The sequence below is a fragment of the Callithrix jacchus genome, chromosome 18 (assembly GCF_049354715.1).
Source record: "Callithrix jacchus isolate 240 chromosome 18, calJac240_pri, whole genome shotgun sequence".
Lineage (NCBI taxonomy): Eukaryota > Metazoa > Chordata > Mammalia > Primates > Cebidae > Callithrix > Callithrix jacchus.
Window position 1 is genome coordinate 42,841,800 of NC_133519.1, and position 23,297 is coordinate 42,865,096.

The following is a 23,297-nucleotide window of genomic DNA, read 5'->3' on the forward strand; positions in this document are numbered from 1 at the left end:
GGAATCAGACTCTGTCACCCAGGCTGAAGTGCAAGGGCGTGATCTCGACTCACTGTAACCACTGCCTCCCAGGATCAAAGGATTCTCCTACCTCAGCCTCAACAAGATGCAGGCTTCAAGAACCAAGAACAAATGATGCCCTACTCTGAATCTACAAGGCTCTGTGTGGTCCAAGCCTATGCCAGGGAGATGCTCTCCCCCACTTGTTCCAGAAGGATGAGTTGTACAATGTCCATTTTTGATGGTGAGATTGGAATTTTCAGGAGAGCAGCTTTATTTTTCTTGTGAAGCCAGCACTTTATTGGAATATTTGTCTTGTTTGTATTTGAAGTTCTCTTTAACTCTGTTCCCATAAGCCTCTGACAATTTTGAGCCTTTTCTGGTTTTTGAAGATTGTGCAAAGACACTGGCACTTCGCAGCCTCATCCCTCGGGCTCTGGGTGTACCACACACTCTGACACACATATTTTCTCTAGTGGCAGTTCTCCTCTGGCTGGCCGCCTGGGCTGTCACCTTGTCCATCTCTGCCAGCGCTATTGGGAGGCAACTGGAGACCCTGCGCCGGAGGGCTGGCTGGCATCCCTGCTTGGCTGGCCCGCTCCTGGGGATTCTCAGGATGGTGACCACGAGCACAGGCTGATGTACTGAGGACATGCAGTCCCTTGTGTGCACTTTGCCTCGTGCTAAGAGTCAGTTTCCTACTCCAGTCACAGAAAAGCTGGGTAAGCAATCCAGGCCACTCCTTGATCGTTTCTCACCCAAATGCCTGGCTTCTGAAAGCTAATTATTGGTTCAAGGGCTCTTTTTCTGCGATCTTTTGAGAGATTGAGACAATTAGGTCGGTTTCAGCAGGTGGATACTCTTCCTGCATCTCTACCTGGATCTATCAGAAGTCGAAGGATACATCACTCAGCCCAAACTGCCTCAGGCACTGACCCAGAGCTCATTAACACAGAACTCACACGTGCAACTGAGGGACGACAATCCGAAGGGACGGTAGAAGGAGGGGACTGAAAACATTTGCATGCGGCACTTTATACAACCACTGATGGTCGCTATTGTGTTGCGTTCCCACAGTGAGTGTGGCGGTGAGCCACCTGCTTTCAATACAGCCATCCTTGGAAACAGCTTCTATTTTTATCCCCACTTCACAGATGAGGAAACTGAGACCTGTTTCAAGGTCAAAGTAGCTGGGATTTAAGCTCAGCAGTCTGACGTTGGAATTGTGGTCTTTTTCTTGTATCGAAACACAATATTTTCATACTTATGGGATACATGTGACTTTTGTTATGCATAATAAAGGTTGAGAAAATGTCACCTGCCCTCCCCCAGACCCTTGGTGCCACCACTAGAAGCCTCCAGGAGCCTTCTCTTTTTCCCGCATCCACCCTCACATACTTGCCTGTTTAATGTAGCCAGTGTCTTTCTTTGGTTTCAGTTAAACTCCATTGCTAAACCTGTTTTCTCATCAATAAAATGGGAATAAGAGTTATCTGTCTCACAAAGATCTTACAAATCCACAAGTTCTCAGTACCTGATAGCAAACACCCAATAAATGAGCATTATTATGACAAAGGTAGTAGAGAGCTTCACAGAGGGTGGTTTTTGTCCCCGCAAACCCGTCATCCAGGCAGGAGTGCAGTGGTGCCATCTAGGCTCACTGCAACCTCTGCCTCCCGGGTTCAAGCAATTCTCCTGCCTCAGCCTCCTGAGTAGGTGGGACTTACAGGTGCCCGCCACCATACCTGGCTAATTTTTGTAGAGACGGGTTTTTTTTACCATGTTGGCCAGGCTGGTCTCGAACTCCTGACCTCAGGTGATCCGCCCACCACGGCCTCTCAAAGTGCTGGGATTATAGGTATGAGCCACTGTGCTCTGTCTCACAGAGGTTTAGAAAGCACTGGCTTAAAATGAGATGCCTCTCACTTGATTAGCCAAGAATTTTCCATTATTGCCCTACCTATACAGAGATAAAAGGTTATCATTCTTTCCTGTATTTCTTACTCAGAATTTCAAATTTAGAGATGCAGATCCAGTAATTACAGTCTAAAGAGGACCATTTTTGCCAGCACCACAAAGCCTGGGAACCCTTGACTTCGAGACCCACAAGAGGGACCCCCTAGCAAAAGATCTGTGTCTGGGTCTCAGCATTTCGAGCTCTGCCCACACTTGTCTTGATTCAGATAGATGAATAACACCACAAAAGAAAGTACAGGATGTATTCTTCCATTAATGAGCTTATTCGTCAGGAAAGGAGAGAATCAATGCTGCTAATGACAATAGCCAGTTTTCAGGGAATTAAAAGACCTTTTTGCTTGAATATGCTAAAAGTTTAAATGAGGAACAATCCATCATCTAATTCAGTAGTTTTTACACTGTGCTCAGTGGAGCCCTAGAGTCTTGCCAAGACATCTCAGGGGTAGCTCCGAAGTTCTGAAGTTAGTAATTATCCCTCTGGCTGAATGTTAACTCACACAGCATGGAGGGACTCAGGCTGTAAGGCCTGAGGATGAGCTGTGCCAGAACCTTCATGCTGCCTAAGGTCACAATCCATTCTGGGGATGTGTGACCTCGGTCAAGTCACTTCCCACCTCTGGCGTCTGTCTTCTTTTCTGTCCAATGAGGAGAATCAATGGCGTGACAACTTTAAAAATCTTCTGGCTCTAAAATTCTGAGACTCTGACATGAGTTGTGCTCTCTTCAGTGTTTATTTCCAACTAAAAACGATGTTTAGGACTACCTTGATTCAACTGTCTTCAAAGCTGGCAATCGTTTCTTTGACATTTCTCAGTGATCGCAAATCGTAGCCCTTTCAGGATAAATGTGATTTGGGGAAGTGACAGAAGACACTCACTCATTCCGAACCAGGTGTTTCATTCAGTTCACTCCACAAGAGCTTAGTGAGTGCCTTTCAAGAGCCAGGCACGGACAAAGCTGAGACAGAGACGAGGCCAAACTTTTCCTTTTTCTCAAGCGTCTCCCAGGCCAGTGATAAGCTGGTAAGACACGTGGTTTGTATGTTTCGTAAGTGGGGCCGTTCTGACAGATGATGATGAAATGCTGGAGCCAAGGTTCAGAAAAATTGGTAGTTGCCTTGGAAACAAGGAGACCTCTCTCCTATCTACCATTCTGAAGTCTCATTAATATCCTCTGACTCAAGAGACCATGAGGCCTGAAGCTGTAAGCAGTCCATTCTCCTATTCCCACCCGCCCTGGGAAGTGCTAAGTACCTTCAACTCTCAGATCCTCTTGGTAGCTGGCTGGTTGGGAGGTGAATGTTGTCTGTAAGGATCTGAGTCGGCCTTCACGGCAGCCATGTTACTCACACTTGGTTCAAACAGGTAATTGTGCATAGATTCAAATCCCAGGCCCATCTAACTTGCTCTGTGGCTTTGGGCAAGCCACTTAAATGAAATTATATATACCTTGCAAGGTTGCCATATGGACAAGGAATCACATATATAGAGTGCTCAGTATATGTTAATACCTAGTGAGGGTTCAAAAAGTGGTGGTTCTGACTGGGTGTGATGGCTCACACTGTAATCCCAGCACTTTGGGAGGCTGAGGCTGGCAGATCACCTGAGTTCAGGAGTTCGAGACCAGCCTGACCAACATAGTGAAATCCCATCTTTACTAAAGATACAAAAATTAGCTGGGCGTGGTGTTGCATGCCTATAATCCCAACTACTAGGATGGCTGAGGCAGGAGAACTGCTTGAACCCAGGGGACAAAGGTTGCAGTGAGCCAAGATCACGCCACTGCACTCCAGCCTGGGTGACACGGTAAAACTGTCTAAAAAAAAAAACAAGTGTTGGTTTTTTATTATTAGGGCTGCAAGGAGGATACCAGTGTTCATATAGCTTAGCGGGCTGGCCTGGACCAGTTCTCTTTGAGGTACTGAAACTTGAAGGAACCACTTGTAGGAGCCAGCTGAGCAGAAGCTTATAGATTACCCTAGGGGAGTATGCTGCTCGGATGGGGCTCAGGAACCGGAAAAGGAAGAAGGTGGGGTGAAGGTGAGTCAGCAGTCTGGCCAGACCAGTTGATGGAAGCAAGACCTGAACTGGATTCAAGAGAGAAACTTTCATTGCCTCAGGTTAAAGATGGTCTCAAAGGTGGACATTAGAAAATACAGAAAGGTGAAGCCAGGTATGGAGGCACACGCCTGTAATCCCAGTTACTTGGGAGGCTGATGTGGGAGGACTGAAGGCCAGGAGTTCAATGCTGCAGTGCATGATGTTATCACCTGTGAATAGCCACTGCACTCCAGCCTGGGCAACATAGTGAGACCCTCTCTCAAAAAAAATTTTTTTAAAAGAATAATTGTAGGAAGGTGAATGGATGGAATGGATGTCTACTTTTCATTGACCTACTTGATTAGATGAATAATCTACTTTTAAAAAGCCACTTAATCATCACCAGGGCCATTAAGACATAAGAAAATTTCAACAGTTGAAAGAGGTCTTTGGTGCATATGCCGAATGTGGAACTGGAAATAGGTGAATGATCCTCTAAAAACAAATGTGGTCTTCTTTGTACATACATATGTAGAGGTAAGGATCTGACAGCTTGGAGGCTGCAAACTGGAGACCTTTGCTGTCACATTTCTTTTGTTTAACTTGAACAATGTTTTAAAATAAGATTCCACCTGGGTTTCTGTTTTTTCTCAAATATTGAAAGATGGAGCCACACATTCTTCCATAGCAACAGTCTGCCTGCACCAGGTCCCCAGTGCCTCCTGTGGCTACTTGATGGGGGAGGGGACTTCAGAAAAAGTTGCTAAAACCAAGAGACTACTTTTTAGGGATTTCAGGCTATTTGCCACTCCTCCTTGAAATGCTCTTGGTTTTTACACACTGCTCCAGCCTTTTCCTCCCACCTCTCCAACTGCTCTTTTTCATTCCCTTCTACAGAGTCCTTCCTCCTCTGCTGTCCTCAGATTCTAGGAATCTCAGGGAGGGCTCTATTTTAAATCTTCTCTTCTCCCTATTCCATACAGTTTTCTTGGTTAACCTCATCTCCCCTCAAGGTTTTGAACCCCAGCCAAATGCTGCTTATGTCCGTGGTAGGTGTGCAGTACATATGGGACTGGTGGAATTGTCGGAAACACAAGATGGGAGGATTCTGGGGTGAATTCGGTTTTTGTTTTGGAGACAGGGTCTTCTATGCTGCCCAGGCTGGTCTCAAAGTTCTGGGCTCAAGCGATCCTCCCAACCTCAGCCTCCTGAGGAGATGGGATTATAGGTGTGCACCACCACACTCCACTCTGGTGTATATTTTTTATTTTCTCTTCCATTCTTTCACTGACCTAAACTACTTATTTTTAAAATCTTAATGCTTACTTTGGAAACTTATGAAAATACAGACATATACAAATAAGGAAATAGCAATTGCCTACAACCCAAGGTCACCACTGTTAGTATTTTGGCTATTTAACTAGACCCTCACTCTATGATTTCCATCACTCTCTAGCCCTGCACTGTAATTTTTTCTTCATAATCTCAGTGTCCTTTTTATTTGCCACTTTCTTTTCTATCTTCTTTACTACATTTTGTGCATTTGTCCACTACAACCACCCCAGGTCCTATAATAGTGTCTGGCATACAGAAGGCATGCGTGCACATCGTCTTTGTTGAATAAATGAGTCAATATCATTGTGTGTGTGTGTGTGTGTGTGTGTGTGTAGAGTGATTAAGCACTGGATCACGCTTCGTATCCAATTCTAGAGTTACTCACCGTTACCTTTCTGCATGCTATTGACTTGTTTAAAACCTTCATTGATTTCTTATGTTACCCTTAGAACAAGGTCCAAAATCCTTACTTTAGCCCACAAGCCTGGGTTTTTACAGCCAAGATGTCCCCCAGAATTAACTCCCCTGAGGATAAAAGATTAAAAAAAAAAAGGGAAAACAGAGCAGTAAACATTAAGACATAAAAGTATAAAGATATGCACAGTAATTATAAAAATTCAAATTAAAACTAAACCAGAATATTTACATATTTATTAAATCTTTACAATCAGTAATTATAATCAAATACACAATTATATACAGGATTATGTACATGTTGCCCAGACTTTTACATCACAGTACATAGTTTCCCTTAGAAATATTGTATACATTTATCACCAAACGATAAAATCCAACAACAGTAGTGTTACAGCACCTGTTAGTACAGACATCTTTTTCATAAATTACATCATAAGAAAATATACGGCTGTAAATTGGGCTTTTAAAAATGTCTTTTATAAAATCTGAACATACAATATTTCATTCACAGAATGTTTTTTTTTTTTCCCTATGTTCTGACTGAAGCCTTGTGCATAAAACGACCGGCTGGAATATTTACTAAATTCTACCCCCCTCTAAAATTATAAGCAGTATTTGAATTACTTATGCTGAGCTTTCTTCATGATGAATTTGGCATGGGGTTTGGTGAGAGAACAAATGCTGGCTTTACTATAAAAAGGCTGTGTGATGGTAACTTTCTAAAACGTCTTGAGAGAGTAATTATATTAGTGAAGCTAACATCAGAGAGTGTACAATTTTTCATTTTACTGACACCGAAAAGAAGAAGGGAGAAGTATAATGGCAAAATGTAATTGCTCTGAAATAATTCTCCGCTTTCTGGAAGCCTATTACAATTTAAGAAAAGAAAACCTACCCAACAAAATATCCCATACCAAACCTATCTAGTAAATTACAATTCTTTTACACTTAAAACTTGATGGGAAAAGTACTGCAAATAAGGGTATCTCATTTCGATGGACTTTTATATGCAGAAAAAAACTCTAGCTATTTTATTTTTAGTAGGTAAACAAATTTTAAAACTTGAAAATACCTGAATTAAATACTTGCTCTACTGTTAACTTTCAGCTAAAATCCTTACTTGATTCCAGATTTGTAAACATTATATAAATCTTTCTTAGTCAGACAATTTTATGGCTGTGGTCATCACTTCAGCTCTATTTCTAAGCAGTCAATATTTAACTGAGGTAGACCAGATGTTTCTAAATTCGGGGTTTCACAGAATCCCCTGAATCTTTAGCAAGTTACTAAAATGTCTATAAAAGGTTAACTAAAAAACAAAACATAAAAAAAAAAAAACTAATGCCTTTGGAATTTTTAATGAACTCAAGAACGACTCTGTGGCAGTATGTCAAGTAAGTAAATGGATGCAGAATCAATTACAACATTGGTGTTTTTAAACTGAACATTATGTCCTCTTTTCTTAATTAGGGAAAAATTGAGTATCATTCCTTCGGGGTATTAAGAAAAATTGGTTACATTTTTTCCTTTCCTTTTCTTTCTTTTTTTTTTTTAAGGATTTACTTTTCTTAACAAGTGAACAATTTGCTTCTAAACGTCAATGAAAGGCAACAGCTCCCTCTAATGGCCAAAGGAAGAAAGTGGCAGTAAGCTGGCTTTTCCAAGCGTGTCACACAATCCTTCATGCCATACAATTCTCCTTGTTGGAAAAGAAATGATGTTGTTTTGATAACTTAGAAAAGTTAGATTTAGACAACAATGGCTTTCAGCTACAAATACAAAATCAAATCCATGTATATAAGGCTTCTGTAATCAATGTCTTAGAGGAACATCTGTTCATTTTCTCCAAGCCCCAGTCCTATAAATCAAGGCAAGTCAAGTAATTAAGCTCCAGCTATTTTGGCAGCTTTGCAATTAAAATGAACAAAGCACTATGTCTATCCTTCCATATACTATATATATTATAGTTCTATCTTGTGACACCAAATCTCACATGCAGAGAGACTAAAATTATCCATTTTGGTTTCAGGTATAATTAAGAGCCAATAAGGGTCTTGTATACTATTCTTTTTCCCCCTCCCCAAAGTGAATTCTCCATTACATTTACTACTCCCTGACTCAATTATGTTTAGCTGGAATATCTGAATGCAGGTATTTATCCTCTCAGAAAAGAATCTGTTTACCTGGTATCTAAGACATACTGTACACGAATATACATAACTACAATACAGCACTGCTGTTTTTAACAGCTCCACTTATAGCTCATCAGTATCTCAAACTGTGTTTTAGGGAAAGGTTACTGTGTAATGTCATGGAAAAGAGAAAAAAATTACGTCTCTCAAATATTCCTTTAGAACTGATTCAGGCTAGTTTAAAAAAATAAATAAAATGAATAAAGCCATGATTTCAACCACAGGGCTGTCTACAGATGTCAACAACAAAATTTAAACGTTTGTAAAACTCAAATGTGGCCAGCACCAGACTACAAAAACAAAAAGAAGGGGGTGGGGGATTCTCATTAAGCTATATGGCTATATGTACTTGCTACTGTACTTTTTTTTTTAAACATAGGTCACTATAGACTAATTTTCAAGTCCATATCAGAAGGAATATCTGTTAAAAACAAAAACAAAAACCATGATTCAACAGAAAACGTGACAGACTCCTTAGGTGCAACTTCAGAAACCTAAGTTTCAAAGGAGAAAAACAGTAGTCACTCCAGGAATTTTAAAACACTAACCACAGTTTTATCATGGCTCTGTAAGACAGAAAAATGGAACAAAATATATATAGCTGTTGGCAATACGAGCCTTGTGGCTCAAATTGCATACCAAACGGGATGGAGTAAGGCTGATGGCTAGAGGTAACCACCTCTTTGAGAAATGAACTGGAAAAGGTTTACAAACTACCTTACAAGCATATGATGCTAGGTTCCATTTCAGAGTAGTCATGGCTTTCCCTATGGAAGGCCCAATGGGAGGTTCTTATTGCAACATATAGTTTCTCCCTTGCTCTGTTTTTCAGAACTCTCAAGTAAGCAATCTCCACAATATATTATATGACCTTTTTACCTGGTCCCACTGATTAGCCTTTATGCAGAGAACTCACTGAGAAAGTACACTGGCTTCACCTTTGGTTTAAATAAAAAGGACATTGTTAAGAGGAAACAAAAAAATCAAGTCATCTCAATCATTTGTCACTAAATGAAACAAGTGAAAGCGATGAGCAAAGACTGTTTTCACCATAAATGCATTTGCTTCATTAAGTGACTTAGGTCACTTAAAGAGTGTACTCGTGAAGGCAGCATAATCAGAATGCCACAATACATCGTATACATCTTCCCAAAGAGCCTCTAACCCCAAAACCAAGAAAGGCGAGGTTCCTTGAATTAGAAGACTGTCCAAACTCCTATTCCCCACTCCACTATTAACTAAATTTTGTTTCTTGTCTCTCCACAGACAAGGGAATCTTGTTCCCAGGAATGCTCAGTAACCTCTGCCTGGCCTGAGGTGTTGCAGGGCGGTGCAGTGCTGCACTTGAAGGGGAATTGTGGATTTCCATTTTTGATGGGACAGTTTTAAACAAGGTCATTTCTAACACAGCATGCTGCAGATTCCTATAACTACGCCAGTCAGAACGTGGTTGTTCTCACCATACTTAAAGCCTCCCATTAGAGAGCCTGCTTAGTATTAGGGTGTCTATTAACCACACACATTTACCTTCTCTTTTTAAATACCTACCAACAGATTGTCTAGCAAGTCATAGCTCATCCTTCTCCATCATTTCAAATGCTTCTATATCTTCATTCCAGTCTGCTAATATGGAGTCTATAGGCTGGACCTTTTTACCCCAGCTAACATTAGGATTGGAATCTTCCTCAGTTTCTGATTGTTCTTGAAGCTGGTTATCTAAATCTGTACATTCGCCATTAAGATTTGTAGTCTCGTGGTTTTCTGTGGGATCAGAAGTCTGTTCAGAAGGGGAAATGCTTGCAACATTGTCTGTATCTGCTGGAGATAATGATTCTGGGTGAGAGTTTAGAGAACTTTCCTCAGAAGACTCTTGATCAACCAAATCAACCTCCTGAGAACTTGATGAAACTTGTTCATCACTCTGATTCTGAGAATCATTTTCAGGGGATGATTGTTCTTCATTTTCCATTTCAGGATCTGCATGAGAAAGAAACAAACCCCATGCTACTTCTCTAAAAAAAAAACGTACTTTCCAAAGCATATTGGTTTGTGCAAGAAGATGAACTAACAAGTTAAAGAGAATCATGTTAATGCAGAATGTGAACATCAGCAATGAAATGAAGACTGCCTTTATGCACTCACATTTTCCTATACATTCACTGTGCAAAATGTGTCAGGATTAGAAAATAAACATTTTTCCAAACTGGAAGGAATGACAGTAGCTAAGACTGACTTCAGTGGACATTAGTAAGCTGAGAAGTACACTAACCAATAATAATACTAAAATATATAGAGATTTGCAAGGTGTGGCTAAAATTTGTTAGATACCTTAAGCTTATACATGAGAACATATCAAATAGAATCCATTTTAAACAGCATACATCATTGCTATATTTTAAAACATTGCTTTGAAAAGTGAAATTCCTACTCAGAAAGCCATAAACATGCAGATAACACAGATTTTTTTGAATGAGTGATTGATCAAAAATATTTTCACAAGAACTGAGATTATGTATAAAATTCTATTATTGTAGGCACATGAATTATAAGATATAGTCATTCTAAAATCCACTGGAAGGCTGAAGGGTGGGTTAAACCTCTTATAACGAATATACAATGAAACCAATAGAGGCATTTTATTTGGGGTTCCTATAAGAAAGTGCTTAAAACAGCACCGATGCCCAAATGCTACATCCCGTTCAGTCTCTGCCTCTGTGATGCAGCTGGCCAAGTGTCTTCCAAGGGATCGTTGTGCACAGTGCTAGGAATAAAATGAGGAGCAATACCAAATGCTATACCTGCCCTTATGGGTCTTACAGTCCAATGAGGGAAAAGATATTTATTATGCAAATAATCACAGAAAATATATAGAAAACTCAACTGTGACATGTTATGAAAGAAAGATAAGGATGTTGGATGCTCAAATCCCTTATGTAAAATGACACAGTATTTGCATGTAACTGACACACATCCTCCCATATACTTTAAATCATCTCCAGATTACTTATAATACCTAATGCAACGCAAATTTTAGGCAAATCATTGGTGTACTGCACTGTTTGGAGACTAATGACAAAAAAAAGAAGTCCGTGTATGTTCAACATACAGATTTTTCCTTCTTGAATATTTCCTATCCACAGCTGGTTGAATCCACGGGGGCAGAACCCACAGATACAGAGGGACAGCTGTAAAGCGATTTGAGAGGTTCCTTCAGAAAGTGACACTTGAGCTGAGATTTAAAATACAAGTAGAGATAACAGTCAAAGAAGGGAGGGCAGATGATTTATGTAAAAAACAGAAAAACCAAAGGAAATGTAGACCTGCAGGAAGGTATGGGTGGGCACTGTTGGGACAGAGAAAACGATTCCCCAAAATATGGTGCTTTAGCATGATGAATGCTTGGAAAACTGAAAGGCCTCAGAAATAAGCCTCAGAACCAAAATCTGTCTCTCACCTTCCCGACTCCCCTGCCTCCCCTGCCTCCCTGTCTCTATGATCCTCTTTCTGGAAGCAATCAGGTGGACTCTCTCTAGAATTTTCTTATCAAAGGAAGCTTCTTTCCAAAAGAAATGCAGTTGTCTCAAGAATCCCTCCCTAGGACTCTCATCAAGCATAAAAAAAAACTGAGCCATCTGAGGCCAAGCGCAGTGGTTCATGCCTGTAATCCCAGCACTTTGGGAGGCTGAGGCGGGTGGATCACCTGAAGTCCGGAGTTCAAGACAAGCCTGGCCAACATGGTGAAATCCTGTCTTTGTTAATAATACAAAAAATTAGCCATGCATGGTGGCGGATGCCTGTAATCCCAGCTACTTGGGAGGCTGAGGCAGGAGAATTGCTTGACCCCAGGAGGCAGAGGTTGCAGTGAGACAAGATTACACCCCTGTACTCCAGCCTGACTGACAGAGTGAAACTCTGTCTCAAAAAAACAATCCCAGCACTTTGGGAGGCCGAGGCGGGTGGATCATGAGGTCAAGAGATCCAGACCATCCTGGTCAACATGGTGAAACCCCGTCTCTACTAAAAATACAAAAAAATTAGCTGGCCATGGTGGCGCGTGCCTGTAATCCCAGCTACTCAGGAGGCTGAGGCAGGAGAATTGCCTGAACCCAGGGGGTGGAGGTTGCGGTGAGCCAAAATCCTGCCATTGCACTCCAGCCTGGGTAACTAGAGAAACTCCATCTCAAAAAAAAAAAAAGCCATCAGAGAATAGTAGACTGGGGTCCTCAGCACACCCAAACAGACTTTTCTTCTGGGGACAGCTCCAAGAGATTAACTGGGGCTTTCTCTGGACAATATGCAAAGAGAATCATTTACTAATCATTGGGCATTGGGCCTATTCATTCCCTCATATTCCTCTCCCGAAAGAAGAGGGTAAGCTTCAACCACCTGTCCCCTTTCATATTTTGTATGGCTCCTGTGCACACATGTACACGTAATCATTATGCTTTCTCTGACAACAGAGTTGTCAGCTGTAACCCTTTATGATGGAGAAGAAAGGGATTCTCCCTTTCTGCCCATACCACACATATATATTCACCCTGATTAGGTGGGATTACTTGACTCTCAAAGTTTACATCCTAGGGGTTTTTTTGTGGGGGGCGGAGGGAGTTGAGAGGTGGATTGAGGAATTCCAGACAATCTCTGTCTTCTAAGCTGTGAAAAAGGTACAATTTAATTAGGCAATCAGGGAAAGCAATGATGGAACCAAAGAAAGACGAAGGTAGCTGGCTACTGATGGTTTATTTATCCCAGGTTCCCTAAAGTCAAGAGAGAACAAAAAGAAAAACCTCCGGCCAGCCTCAGTGGTTCACACCTGTAATCCCAGCACTTTGAGAGGCTGAGGCACATGCCTGTAATCCCAGCTACTCGGGAGGCTGAGGAAGGAAAATCGCTTGAATCCGGAGGCAGAGAGTGCAGTGAGCTGAGATCATGCCACTGCATTCCAGTCTGGGTGACAGAGCAAGACTCTGCCTCGGGAAAAAAAATCTCCAAGTTTCTTTCTAGATTCTATTATTCGAGATTAGAAGAAGAAGAGGAAAAGGTGTAGGGTTACCTGGTAATGAAGATTGTGCTTGTGATGAAACATTCTCCTAGGGTTACATATACAACATTATTTTGGAAATCTAGCTAATGCAACTGGGCAAGAAAGTAGAATAATCAATGTAAATATAGAAAAAGATGGAATTATTTGTATTTTCAAATTGTGATCAAATACTCTCAAAGCAACTCTAATAAAAAATATTATTAAAATTGATAAATGAATTTGGTAAGGAGACTGCAAATATCAGTAACTCCTTTGTAGTAGCAATAACTAGCTAAAAATATAATCATTAAACCTTTTTGTAATAAAAATAAAAGCTACAAAACACAGAATTAGATTTATTATAAAAGGTATAAGACCTGTATACTATAAAATCATGAGAACCTAAAATAAGATTTGATTAAATTTACAGGTATATTCTTAAATGAAAAGTCTTAATATTTAACATTTTCCTAATTTATATGTAAAGTATGCAATTATATATATAATTTCGAAATGAATCTCATTTGTACTTCTTGTTTCCATTTTAGAACCAGATACAATTAAAATTTCTATAGAACAGCATATGTCAAAGAAAGGTCACAAAATTCTAAGAAGAATCAGTGAGGGGGGGACTAGCCCTATCAGATAATAAAATTTACTGAAAAAGCATATTGTTGCATTATTGGCACAAAAACAGACAGATTAGTAGAACAGAAGGGCAAGTGCAGAAGCAGATCCAACTCTGCAAGAATATTTGTTACATAGCAAAGAGGACAGTTTAGCTGCAGGAGACTCAGGGTTTGCTTCATAAATGGTATTCAGTAGCTGACAACTCAACTGGAAAGAAAGACTTATAAAGTTCCATATGATTTAGAGATCAATATGTAAACAATGGTTTAAAAATACCAGAATAATTTAGGAAAATATTATGTAAAAATAGGATGGAGTGATCTTCTGAAGTGAGAAGGGAGACCCAGGGGTCTTAAAGAAATTATTTATTTCTGATTACATAAAAACAATATAAAAGTTACATAAACAAAGTGAAAAGATGACACGTTGGGAAAATAGTGTGTGTGTGTGTGTGTGTGTAACCTCTCTGTCTCTATGTGTGTGTGTCTTTTCCAGATAATTCATAGAACTTCTATTTCTTTATGTGTATGTATATAAATACAGGAAAAGAAATGCACACACAAAATAGAGAGATCCTAGAAAATACCTAGAAAAGACACACTATCTTATTTAAAGAAGGCTAAACATATGACTAGGCAATCCAAAAAGAGAAAAAACAAAAAATTTACCTGTAAAGGGAAATACGCTGACTAAAATTAGGAAGAAACATATACTCTCATATCTTGCTGGAAGGGATGTGAATTGCTACAATCTTTTTTGGAATGCAACTTGCAATATCTATTAAAGCTAAAAGATGCATATCCTTTCCGCCACCATTCCATTTCAGTAAACCTCAAAATTCTAGAAAAGTAAAAGTATGCACATGTAAGAAGACATGTACAAGAATGTTACCTAGTCCACTGTATACAGTGGCAAAACCAAAAACCTGGAAACAATTTGGATGCCTAATAGTGACATGGTTAAGTAAAGTATGGTACAGTCACCATACAAAATGTAATGTGGCTTTCAAAATAATAAATTATGCTATCCTACTAGCCTGAAGGAATGTCTTTAATATAGCTTTAATTGTAAAAAGCAAGATACTGAACACTACCTATATTAAGAAATGAGAGAGAGAGAGAGAAAACTTTGAAGATACCTACAGAAGAAACTATAGAACTACTAAAAATGTCAGAGAACTACAAAAAGAAGAGTTAAAATCTGCTACACCGCTACAAATCTTGATCCTAAGGTGCCTGTTTTCATCAGTATGTGCCATCAAAGACCTAAGAGCATAACGACCACAATATTAAATTCGGGAATGGTACATCAGAAACACAAGAAAAAACAATGGAGAAAATCTCAAAATACAGAGAAAAGAAAATCAGTATGTTTTAATAATAAAACGGGAAGTGAACCTTGGCAAAGACTTAGAGATTGGATGTTGTACAACCATTCATTCATTCATCTGTATATCTGTTGTACAACCATTCATTCATTCATCTGTATATTAAATGTTTACTGAAAGCAAGGAATATAGAGATGAGAAGCAGGCAAAGAACTATATAAGTATCCTAGTAGAACTATATTAAAAAGATACCTTTGGCAGGTGCAATGACTCATGCCTGTAATCCCAGCACTTCAGGAGGCCAAGGCAGGTGGATCATGCGGTCAGGAGTTCAAGACCAGCCCTGACCAACATGGTGAAACCCCGTCTCTACTAAAGATACAAAAATTAGCCGAGCATGGTAGCGCACGCCTGTAATCCAGCTACTCAGGAGACTGAGGTATTAGAATTGCTTGAACCCGGGGTTGCAGTTGAGCCAAGATCATGCCAGTGTACTCCATCCTGGGCAACAGAGCAAGATTATGTCTCAAAACAAAACAAAACAAAAACCTTAAATTTTACCTAGGAAAAGAACAGAACACTGCCTAAAGAAGTTGTTGGCATTTGATATCTAAGATGTCTAAATGTTCTCAAAGAGGAAAAGGGCCATGAGGAAGGGGACAGGGATTGATTGGGAACTGCCAGAAAAAGGGAAGAGATGGTGCAAATGTGAAAATGCATGAGAAAACATGCCTTGGATGGAGAAGGGAAGGTTAAGTATCAACTCTGCTAAGAAGAATGTTTCAAATGTTTCTCTCCAGGTAGAGTTTATCTGCATATGTACTAGATTTTTCTCCTTGGGATCAAATCCTTTCCAACAGCAACTTAAGGTCTACAGTTCAGCTGTAGAACTTTCACCCCAATCAAGTTCAGTGGGAGATAATCAGGAAAAGTGGCCCTGCCTGACTTAAATCAGAGCAGGGCAAAGAATGGAACTTTCTTTTTCTTTCTTCCATTTTCTCTGTCTCTTTACCAGATAGACACGAATAGAGTAGACTGAAAACATCTGTCTAGAGCCCTTAAGGTACTACAGGCTGACACTGTAAGCTGCAAGCATGACAATGTATTGGAACTTTAAAATGCTGATGTTTCTTCCCTGTGAGAAATACTATTGAAAAAAAGGAAATTTAATTGTAAACTACTTCAATTTAGACCTAAAGGTAACAACACATCGCCTTTTGTTTGTAGGCACAAGGTTGGAATAATTAAGTACCTTTATGAACTGAAATTCTGGAAAAATGAAACGCTGAGAGATGTGATAGGGAAAATTCTGTTCAACAATAGACTGTGGATAGCTTAACTTTCAGAAGTGTCACAGGTTTGACCTAAGGAAGCAACGCCGCTTGATAAAAATGCTAATGCTTTTCAGCTTCTAAAGAAGAATGTGTAGTAAGATAACCAGAACATTTCAGCTAGCAGAACAGTTTCAGATATGTCTATACTAACGGCATGGATTTATCAGAGTAAATCAGGAGTGAAGGCTTTTTAGGGCTTCTATTTTCTGTATTAATCTATAAAAGGACTGCTAAATCAGCACTGTGTGACTTCACAGGGAAAAATACCTATTTGTGGAATGACATTTCTAGAAAAGGCAATCTGGAGAACATTTTATTGTTCAGATTTTAAGGATGTTATTATTTAGTGTACTTATATAACCCATTAACTAGTACCTGTGTTGGTACAGTACGGCCAGATACATAGTTGGGAGACAGAAAAGGGGTGCTTCCTGAATCTTGTTCGGTATTTCTCAAAGTGTAGCTGAGGAAGCAGCTACAACACAGTCACCTAGGATGTTTGTCCAAAGTTTCAGATTCCGATTCCCGACACTCAGAAAGTCTGATTCAACATTTGGAGCAGGAATCAGAAGCCAACACTTTTAACCAGTATATAGGTTGATTCTGATGCAGGGGAGAAACATTATGTGGTAATGGTACAGGACAAATGATAACCACTACAGACTATGTAGCTTCTTAGGATACTATTCTAGTGAATAAATTTGTTGATTTTATAAAACTATTATCACTGATTTCCATTACATTAATAACATTTATGCTGTATCTTGCTGCTAATTAATACAGCTGTATAGTTCTCTAAAGGGCTATTACACAAAAAGGGAGCTTTTCAGTACTTCTATCAAAAGATCACTCTATAACATCACAGTTCAATACATTTATAGACTACCAAAGCTTTTCAAAAAATATCTTTTAAATAATGTCCTTTTAATGTAAGGTCCTTAAGGGGATAATATTCACCAAGGTTTTTTTTTTTCTAGTAAAATTAATCATGTCTCACGCCTTTTCTCTGGTATAGGAAGCACATGCTTTACCATAAGCCTGTAGTCCTAACCCATGTACCCCACACACACATGAGTTTTTAAAACAAGTCAAGACCTTAAATATTTTACCTTATGTTTAATAAAAAGTGATCAAAGTAATAATACCAAACCAATAATGCCTTTGTTAGAGTGACTCTCACATGGACATAGACATAGAATTCATCTGCTGTATGGGATGTATAATTATTAGAATTTGTTATGACAGAATCAATTAAAATCTATTATGTGACAGCTGACTAGACATGAAAATAATCTAATTAGATTACAACAGATATCAGTATCCACTGAAACAAAATAAATGTATAAATGTATACACACATACATATATACCTATATAATTTAAGGCTTATTAATGCAAGATACTTACTACTATTAATAATGTAGCTTGGAATCATTTTACCTTTTAATATTGCTGCTGAAATTCCAGTGGTAGCACAAAATAAGGGGGGAAAAAAGCAAATGCATTAAAGAGTTACATGAAATAATAATTGGCCTATGTTAGATGTACCTAAATGCATATATGTAGTAGGCAAAAAGATCTGAGTTTGGAAAAGAGCCCAGGAAAAAAACAAATCAGTTACAGAGAGGATTTAAGATTAGAAAACCTGTGTATTCTGTTCTGTTTCCATGTATTCACTGACATATACAAACATCCTACTCACTCACTCCATTGCTCTTTCTTACTTCACATAAATGCTCTTAAATAATTGACATTTCAAAAAAATCTCAAAGAAGAATAAAGCAATACAAGAAGCCAAAATTAGGCTATTATGATTATGTTAGCATGATCATCACCGAACTTTTTTTTGAAAAATGTCCCACTTGGAAGTCTCACTGAATTGAATCAGATTCCTACATATCTATCAAACACCCCAGGGATATAACAACCCTGTACTATTATACAGCTTCATGTACTTAAGGGTATGGGAGGACTTCAGCTCTCTCTACAGGTCTTTCCATCGGACAGGAAAAACTGCTACCACAAGCAAGATCACAGCCTGTGTCTGAAGGCTCATCTTCCCTCATTTCTCTTCTATCCCTGGGTGTGAAACTATGTAAGAATGCTAGTAAGTCCTTGCATTTATACAGTAATTTGGGTTTCAAAGAGATTTCAAATTACTAACAAACACTTTGGTCTAGAGAGGACTACCTACTCTCATAAATTAATGCAAGCTATCTTGTTTTTCAGAAACGGCCATTTGTAACTCTTATAAACATCCATGTGATAAACTTAGATCTCATCGGGAAGAAGCTGCTAGACTTCTATTGCCTTCCCCAAGACAGTGGTCATTTGATGATAGGTGGCCTGTTGAGACCAACTACTATCTACATTGTATACAACATTCTATATATGTCTTCCTATTCCTTATAAAAGACACGTAAGATGTAGTATCCATGAAATCAAACGGGGAATATTCCTGAATGTTAAAATGGCTTTAACATCCAGAAGTATTCTCTTGTATTTTTATCAACTGAACAGACTCATGACAAAATTACCAATTACACATAAAAATGTATTTCTAAAAACATCCTAATTCAGAAAACAAAATAAATGTTTTATTCTTATTTCCCAAAGAAAAATATATTTTGAAATCTTCTAAAAATTTTACTTTTATCAGTGAACCAAAAAAATTTTGTTACTCATTCTTGTTATCAAACTAGCAAAATCAATACTAAGTTGCATTAAAAAAAATGGTATTTTGCTCTTACCTCGATCTTTTGCTTTATCAGAAAGGAGCACTTCTACCTCTTCATATTCCCGGATGGCATCCAGTATGATACTCCCTTCTTTGCTGAATAAGAACAGCATGGGGATCTTGATGTCATCCGTATCCTTTCCATCACCTGCCATCTGGAACAGAGGGGCAGTATCACTGCTGCTCCCCTCATTGTCATCTAGCCGGAAAATGAATACAGCAAACATCAAAACACCTGGCCACTAAAAAGATCTATCTACCAGTTGCTACTGATTTTTACACTGACAGAATTAATTTTATGCATCAAGAATCATAAAAACAAACATAACTTTTAGACCCACTAATTCTCATAGAAATGTATCCAAAGGAAATAATACAAAAGAAGCAAAAAGCTCTATGCCCAAAGAATTTTACTAGTTATAATTGTAAACAACTGTACACCATTATAAGTAAATTATAATGACCTACTTGATAGGACACACAGAATAATAATGCATTAAAAAAGTAGAATCCAGAATTCTACGATTATGACTATAAAAATTTCACATGCTTATGGAAAAGCCTACAAATGAAAAAATTCAATGAGTTGGAGTACAGTGATAAAAGTATGAATGAATTGTATTGTTTAAAATTTCCACCAGTGGCATGATTACACTGTTTTACCAAACTAAATATGGATAGTTCTTTTTTATACAATGCACACAAAGAATAATTCTGACTATAGTGCTTTTTCCTCTATAAGCGGAACTAATCAGTATTGCTATTTTGCACTGGCTAAATAATAGCAGTATGACTACTAATAGTACTAGTACTAGTAACGTGCTGTTTTTCTGGAGACAACAATCGTGGCCACCTCCAACTCGCATGCCAGTCTCCCAGAAGAAACTGTCTGTCCTGTCTCAGGGCACTCGCTCTCACAGTTCCTGCTAAGAGCAGAATGTATGACCCATCCTCTTAGTAATAACTGATGAGACAAAAGATGGCTACGTGACTCTGAGTCTCCCTGGGGAAACTGAAACTGGCACACAGAAAGACTGTTTCAGTTAGCAGGGTAATTTGTTATTTCAGTGGAAAAAGATCCAAGGGGATAACGACCTGCTAACGATACTGTAAATACTATTATAGTAGTACTTATCCTATGCCTGCTATTTTGCCAAGAAATTTTATATATATTACCTTGAAACCTTACAATCACCTAAAATATTTATTATCACTTTCACTAGAGCTCAAAAATTAGTACTAAATAAGCAGATTTAAAAACTGAAGCTGTGCCAAGGTTATGCTGGAATTTTGTGGTAGAGCCAGGAACTATACTCTCATGTGTCTGCCTCCAAAGTCTGCATCTTTGTGGAGTAATGGAAATTCTCAATGGCTCCACACTGGAGATGGCACAGTGTAATTCTTACCCTTTAGGGGTGATGGATCTCATGCACACATTTTCTTATCCATGGTACTGAACGTTTTTACCACTCACACCTAACCCCAAGTATTTTTACTGACGTTAATATTCAGAAACTCAAATCCAGGCTTTTAAAAAAGATGTTAAATATCTAGAAATTAAGAGTCATTGAATTACCTATCCTTTACGTTGTCTAGGTGAGGCAAAAAAAAAAAAAAAAAAAAAAATGACAAACTCTTCGATAAAATTTTAGAAAAATAAAAGAAAAAAATCCTAAAAATTATCTCCCCTTAAGTCAATACAATGACATGGAGGATTTCTTACCAATAACGATGCCACCAATGGCTCCGGCATTTTGGATGTTGCGTGCCTTTTCTGCAAACATGCACTGTCCTCTTTGTATCAGTGCGATTTTTCCCATCACTGCCTCAGGGTTAGTAAGCTCTGAACAACCATTGTATGGTTTACTGCTGGCAACAAATCCTCTTGTCTGTCAGAGATCAAACTAACTTAAACACTTCGGCCTTCTCAAATGGCAATCAAGTCATTAGACCTCAGTATCTAGAGCTTTAAGAGAACTATAACCCATTCTTTTCTAATGATAACAGATCTAATATATATTCAGCATACATTTTTGTTTCAACATTTGGCGTATCACACTATTCAACGTTTCTAGTGAGCATTTTTACATAAACTACAAAATCTGATACTTATAGTGACCCTGAGCAAAACAATACAAATAACATTTCCATTTCTCATATGGGGAAATTGAGACTCAGGTTATGTATTTGCTCACAATGTTAACACAAGTTAGTAAGTGGCAAAGTTAGGATCTATAGGCAGATTCACTATGTTTATAATAGCTGGGAACCAATTTGAAATGTGCACTGGTAACCAGAAAAGTTTTTGAAAGAGGAAAAAAAAAATGCACTTAGTCTATATGGATCTCCAAGCAGTTATTTTTCCCAGAAAAATTAAATCCACCAAGGAAACTGATTTTTTAAAGACGTTAATATAAAGATGTTTTAATATCCTTCATTCTCCTAAAATGTAAATTCCGTACGGGCATGGATCTTCACTGGTTTTGTAAACTGATATAGCAAGCAGTGCACAGACTATATAGTAGGCACTCAATCGACAGGTGAATGATCTGTATAGCTTCTATATGGTTTAAAATACACAGGAGAAAAAAGTCTAAATTAGGAGTAACAGAGGGAAAAGAACATTGGCTTTAGATTGTCATGGTAATTGGGCCCTGGTCCCAGCTCCGCAATCAATTAATTAGATGAACTTGTGAATTGTTTAGTTATGTTTAGTCTTTGTTGTCTACATTATAATTATAGAGGATGGACTCGCTTAGTGATCTTCAAAGTGTGCCCAGTGGAACCTCAGGCCCAGGCTTTCTCCAAAGCTTCTGTGCCTTTAGCTGTTTTCTACGTTAAGCTCCTGGATTAGATTTTTGTTCAAAGACAGACCCTAGTGGCTTTTAGAAAGTCTAAAGTTTTTAGATCAATTAAAGGTACTAAATTAGAAAACAGAACAAGAAAGTGGATAGAACCTCAATAACATTTTGGCTAAAATTCTAGAAGCATGTTAAATATGTAAATTATGACTAAAAGTTTTCAAGATATGCTTTTACTTTACTTAAATCCAGGAGACTGACTATTTTGGTTTTTAAAGTACATTAAAACTACTAAATTAGAGAAGAGAGTAAGAAATGAGGCAATACTTAATATTTTAAATTCAGCTTCAAAAACTGTATTTTAAGTATACATACCTCTTTATGTTTAGACAAATCCAACCCAAATTGAGCTGGTCCAGCAGTCAATACTACCCTGCCAAAAAATGGGTGGGAAACAATTTGTACAGCTCGTGGAGGCAGCTGCTGTTCTTTTTGTTGCTGACTTGACAATTCAATCATCTCCTGCATGAACCTCAAGCCATCTTCGGCATCAATTGAACTAGCAGCCTATGAAAAAAACAGATTCATTTTATCCTTCCTTTCTGGAAACTTCCACCAATTTTTTGACTTCCTAAAGACACTGTACTATAGTATTCTACTCTAAAACTTCTTTCACTTTAGATCACCACCAAGTATTTATGACCTTATTTGTCCTCAAAAATAATACTTTTAGAAATAATACTTCTGAAAATAACTTATCTGTATTTTTTTTTTTTTTTAACCAATGTCACTTTCACTATTCTATAAACCACTTCTGATTCAGATTGAGAACTGGACTTCTACCAAGTGCTCAAATGCTCATTTTTCTTATTTTCCCCACTGGCTTTCCCTCTGAAGAAATAAACCTCATACCTGACCCACACTTTCCCTCCTTGAAACAGTGAACAACCAGATTCAATTTGATTCAAAACTTATGTGTCAAGCACTTATTCCATCTCAGCACTTGCCTAGGCACTGGAGAGACAGTCCTTAAGCAGTTTGTGTCTGGAGGAGAAAGACATGTAAAATTAGCTATGATAAAACTTCTCAAGCGGGAAAGTGGAAAAGAGCACAGACCAGGGAACAACTGATTCTGCTTGTGTGTTCCTGGGAAAGATTTAGAATGACATTTGAATTGAGTCTTAACAAAGGGAAAGTTGAGTGACTGACTATGATAGAAAAAAGAAGATGATTTCTTACACTTTACAGGAAAAACCAACAAGACATGATAGGAGTTAGAGGATGGGAAAGGACAGAGAGGAACTGGGAGACAGAGAAAAGTTAAAACCTATCCTGAAATTTCTAGCTTTGATAACTTAGAGAATGATGATACGCTTTACTGACAGGGAGAACCAAAGAAGGAAACACAGGTTGAGGTGAGGGCAGAAAGAGAGTAAAGAAGAAAGAGATACTTCAGGTTTGGACAGATTGAGATTGAGATATAAG

At 38.4% G+C, this 23,297-nt stretch overlaps 1 protein-coding gene across 19 annotated transcripts in view; it reads right to left on the bottom strand.

The window, feature by feature from the left end:
- Positions 1–5,973: 5,973 nt before the first annotated feature.
- The window catches only part of EDEM3 (ER degradation enhancing alpha-mannosidase like protein 3), a 66,449-nt gene continuing 49,125 nt past the window's right edge, over positions 5,974–23,297 (bottom strand). For 7 of the 19 annotated variants that reach the window (XM_078355121.1, XM_078355116.1, XM_078355115.1 and 4 more), the window contains 5 exons: positions 22,188–22,379; positions 20,735–20,900; positions 19,025–19,210; positions 17,682–17,729; positions 5,974–9,937 (listed from right to left, as the gene is read on the bottom strand). In XM_078355121.1, coding sequence (XP_078211247.1) covers positions 9,528–9,937; positions 17,682–17,729; positions 19,025–19,210; positions 20,735–20,900; positions 22,188–22,379 — 1,002 coding nt within the window. In that variant the 3' untranslated portion in view covers positions 5,974–9,527. The remainder of the gene's footprint in view (positions 9,938–17,681; positions 17,730–19,024; positions 19,211–20,734; positions 20,901–22,187; positions 22,380–23,297) is intronic. The other 12 variants (XM_078355118.1, XM_078355117.1, XM_035279519.2 and 9 more) reach the window with 2 other exon arrangements.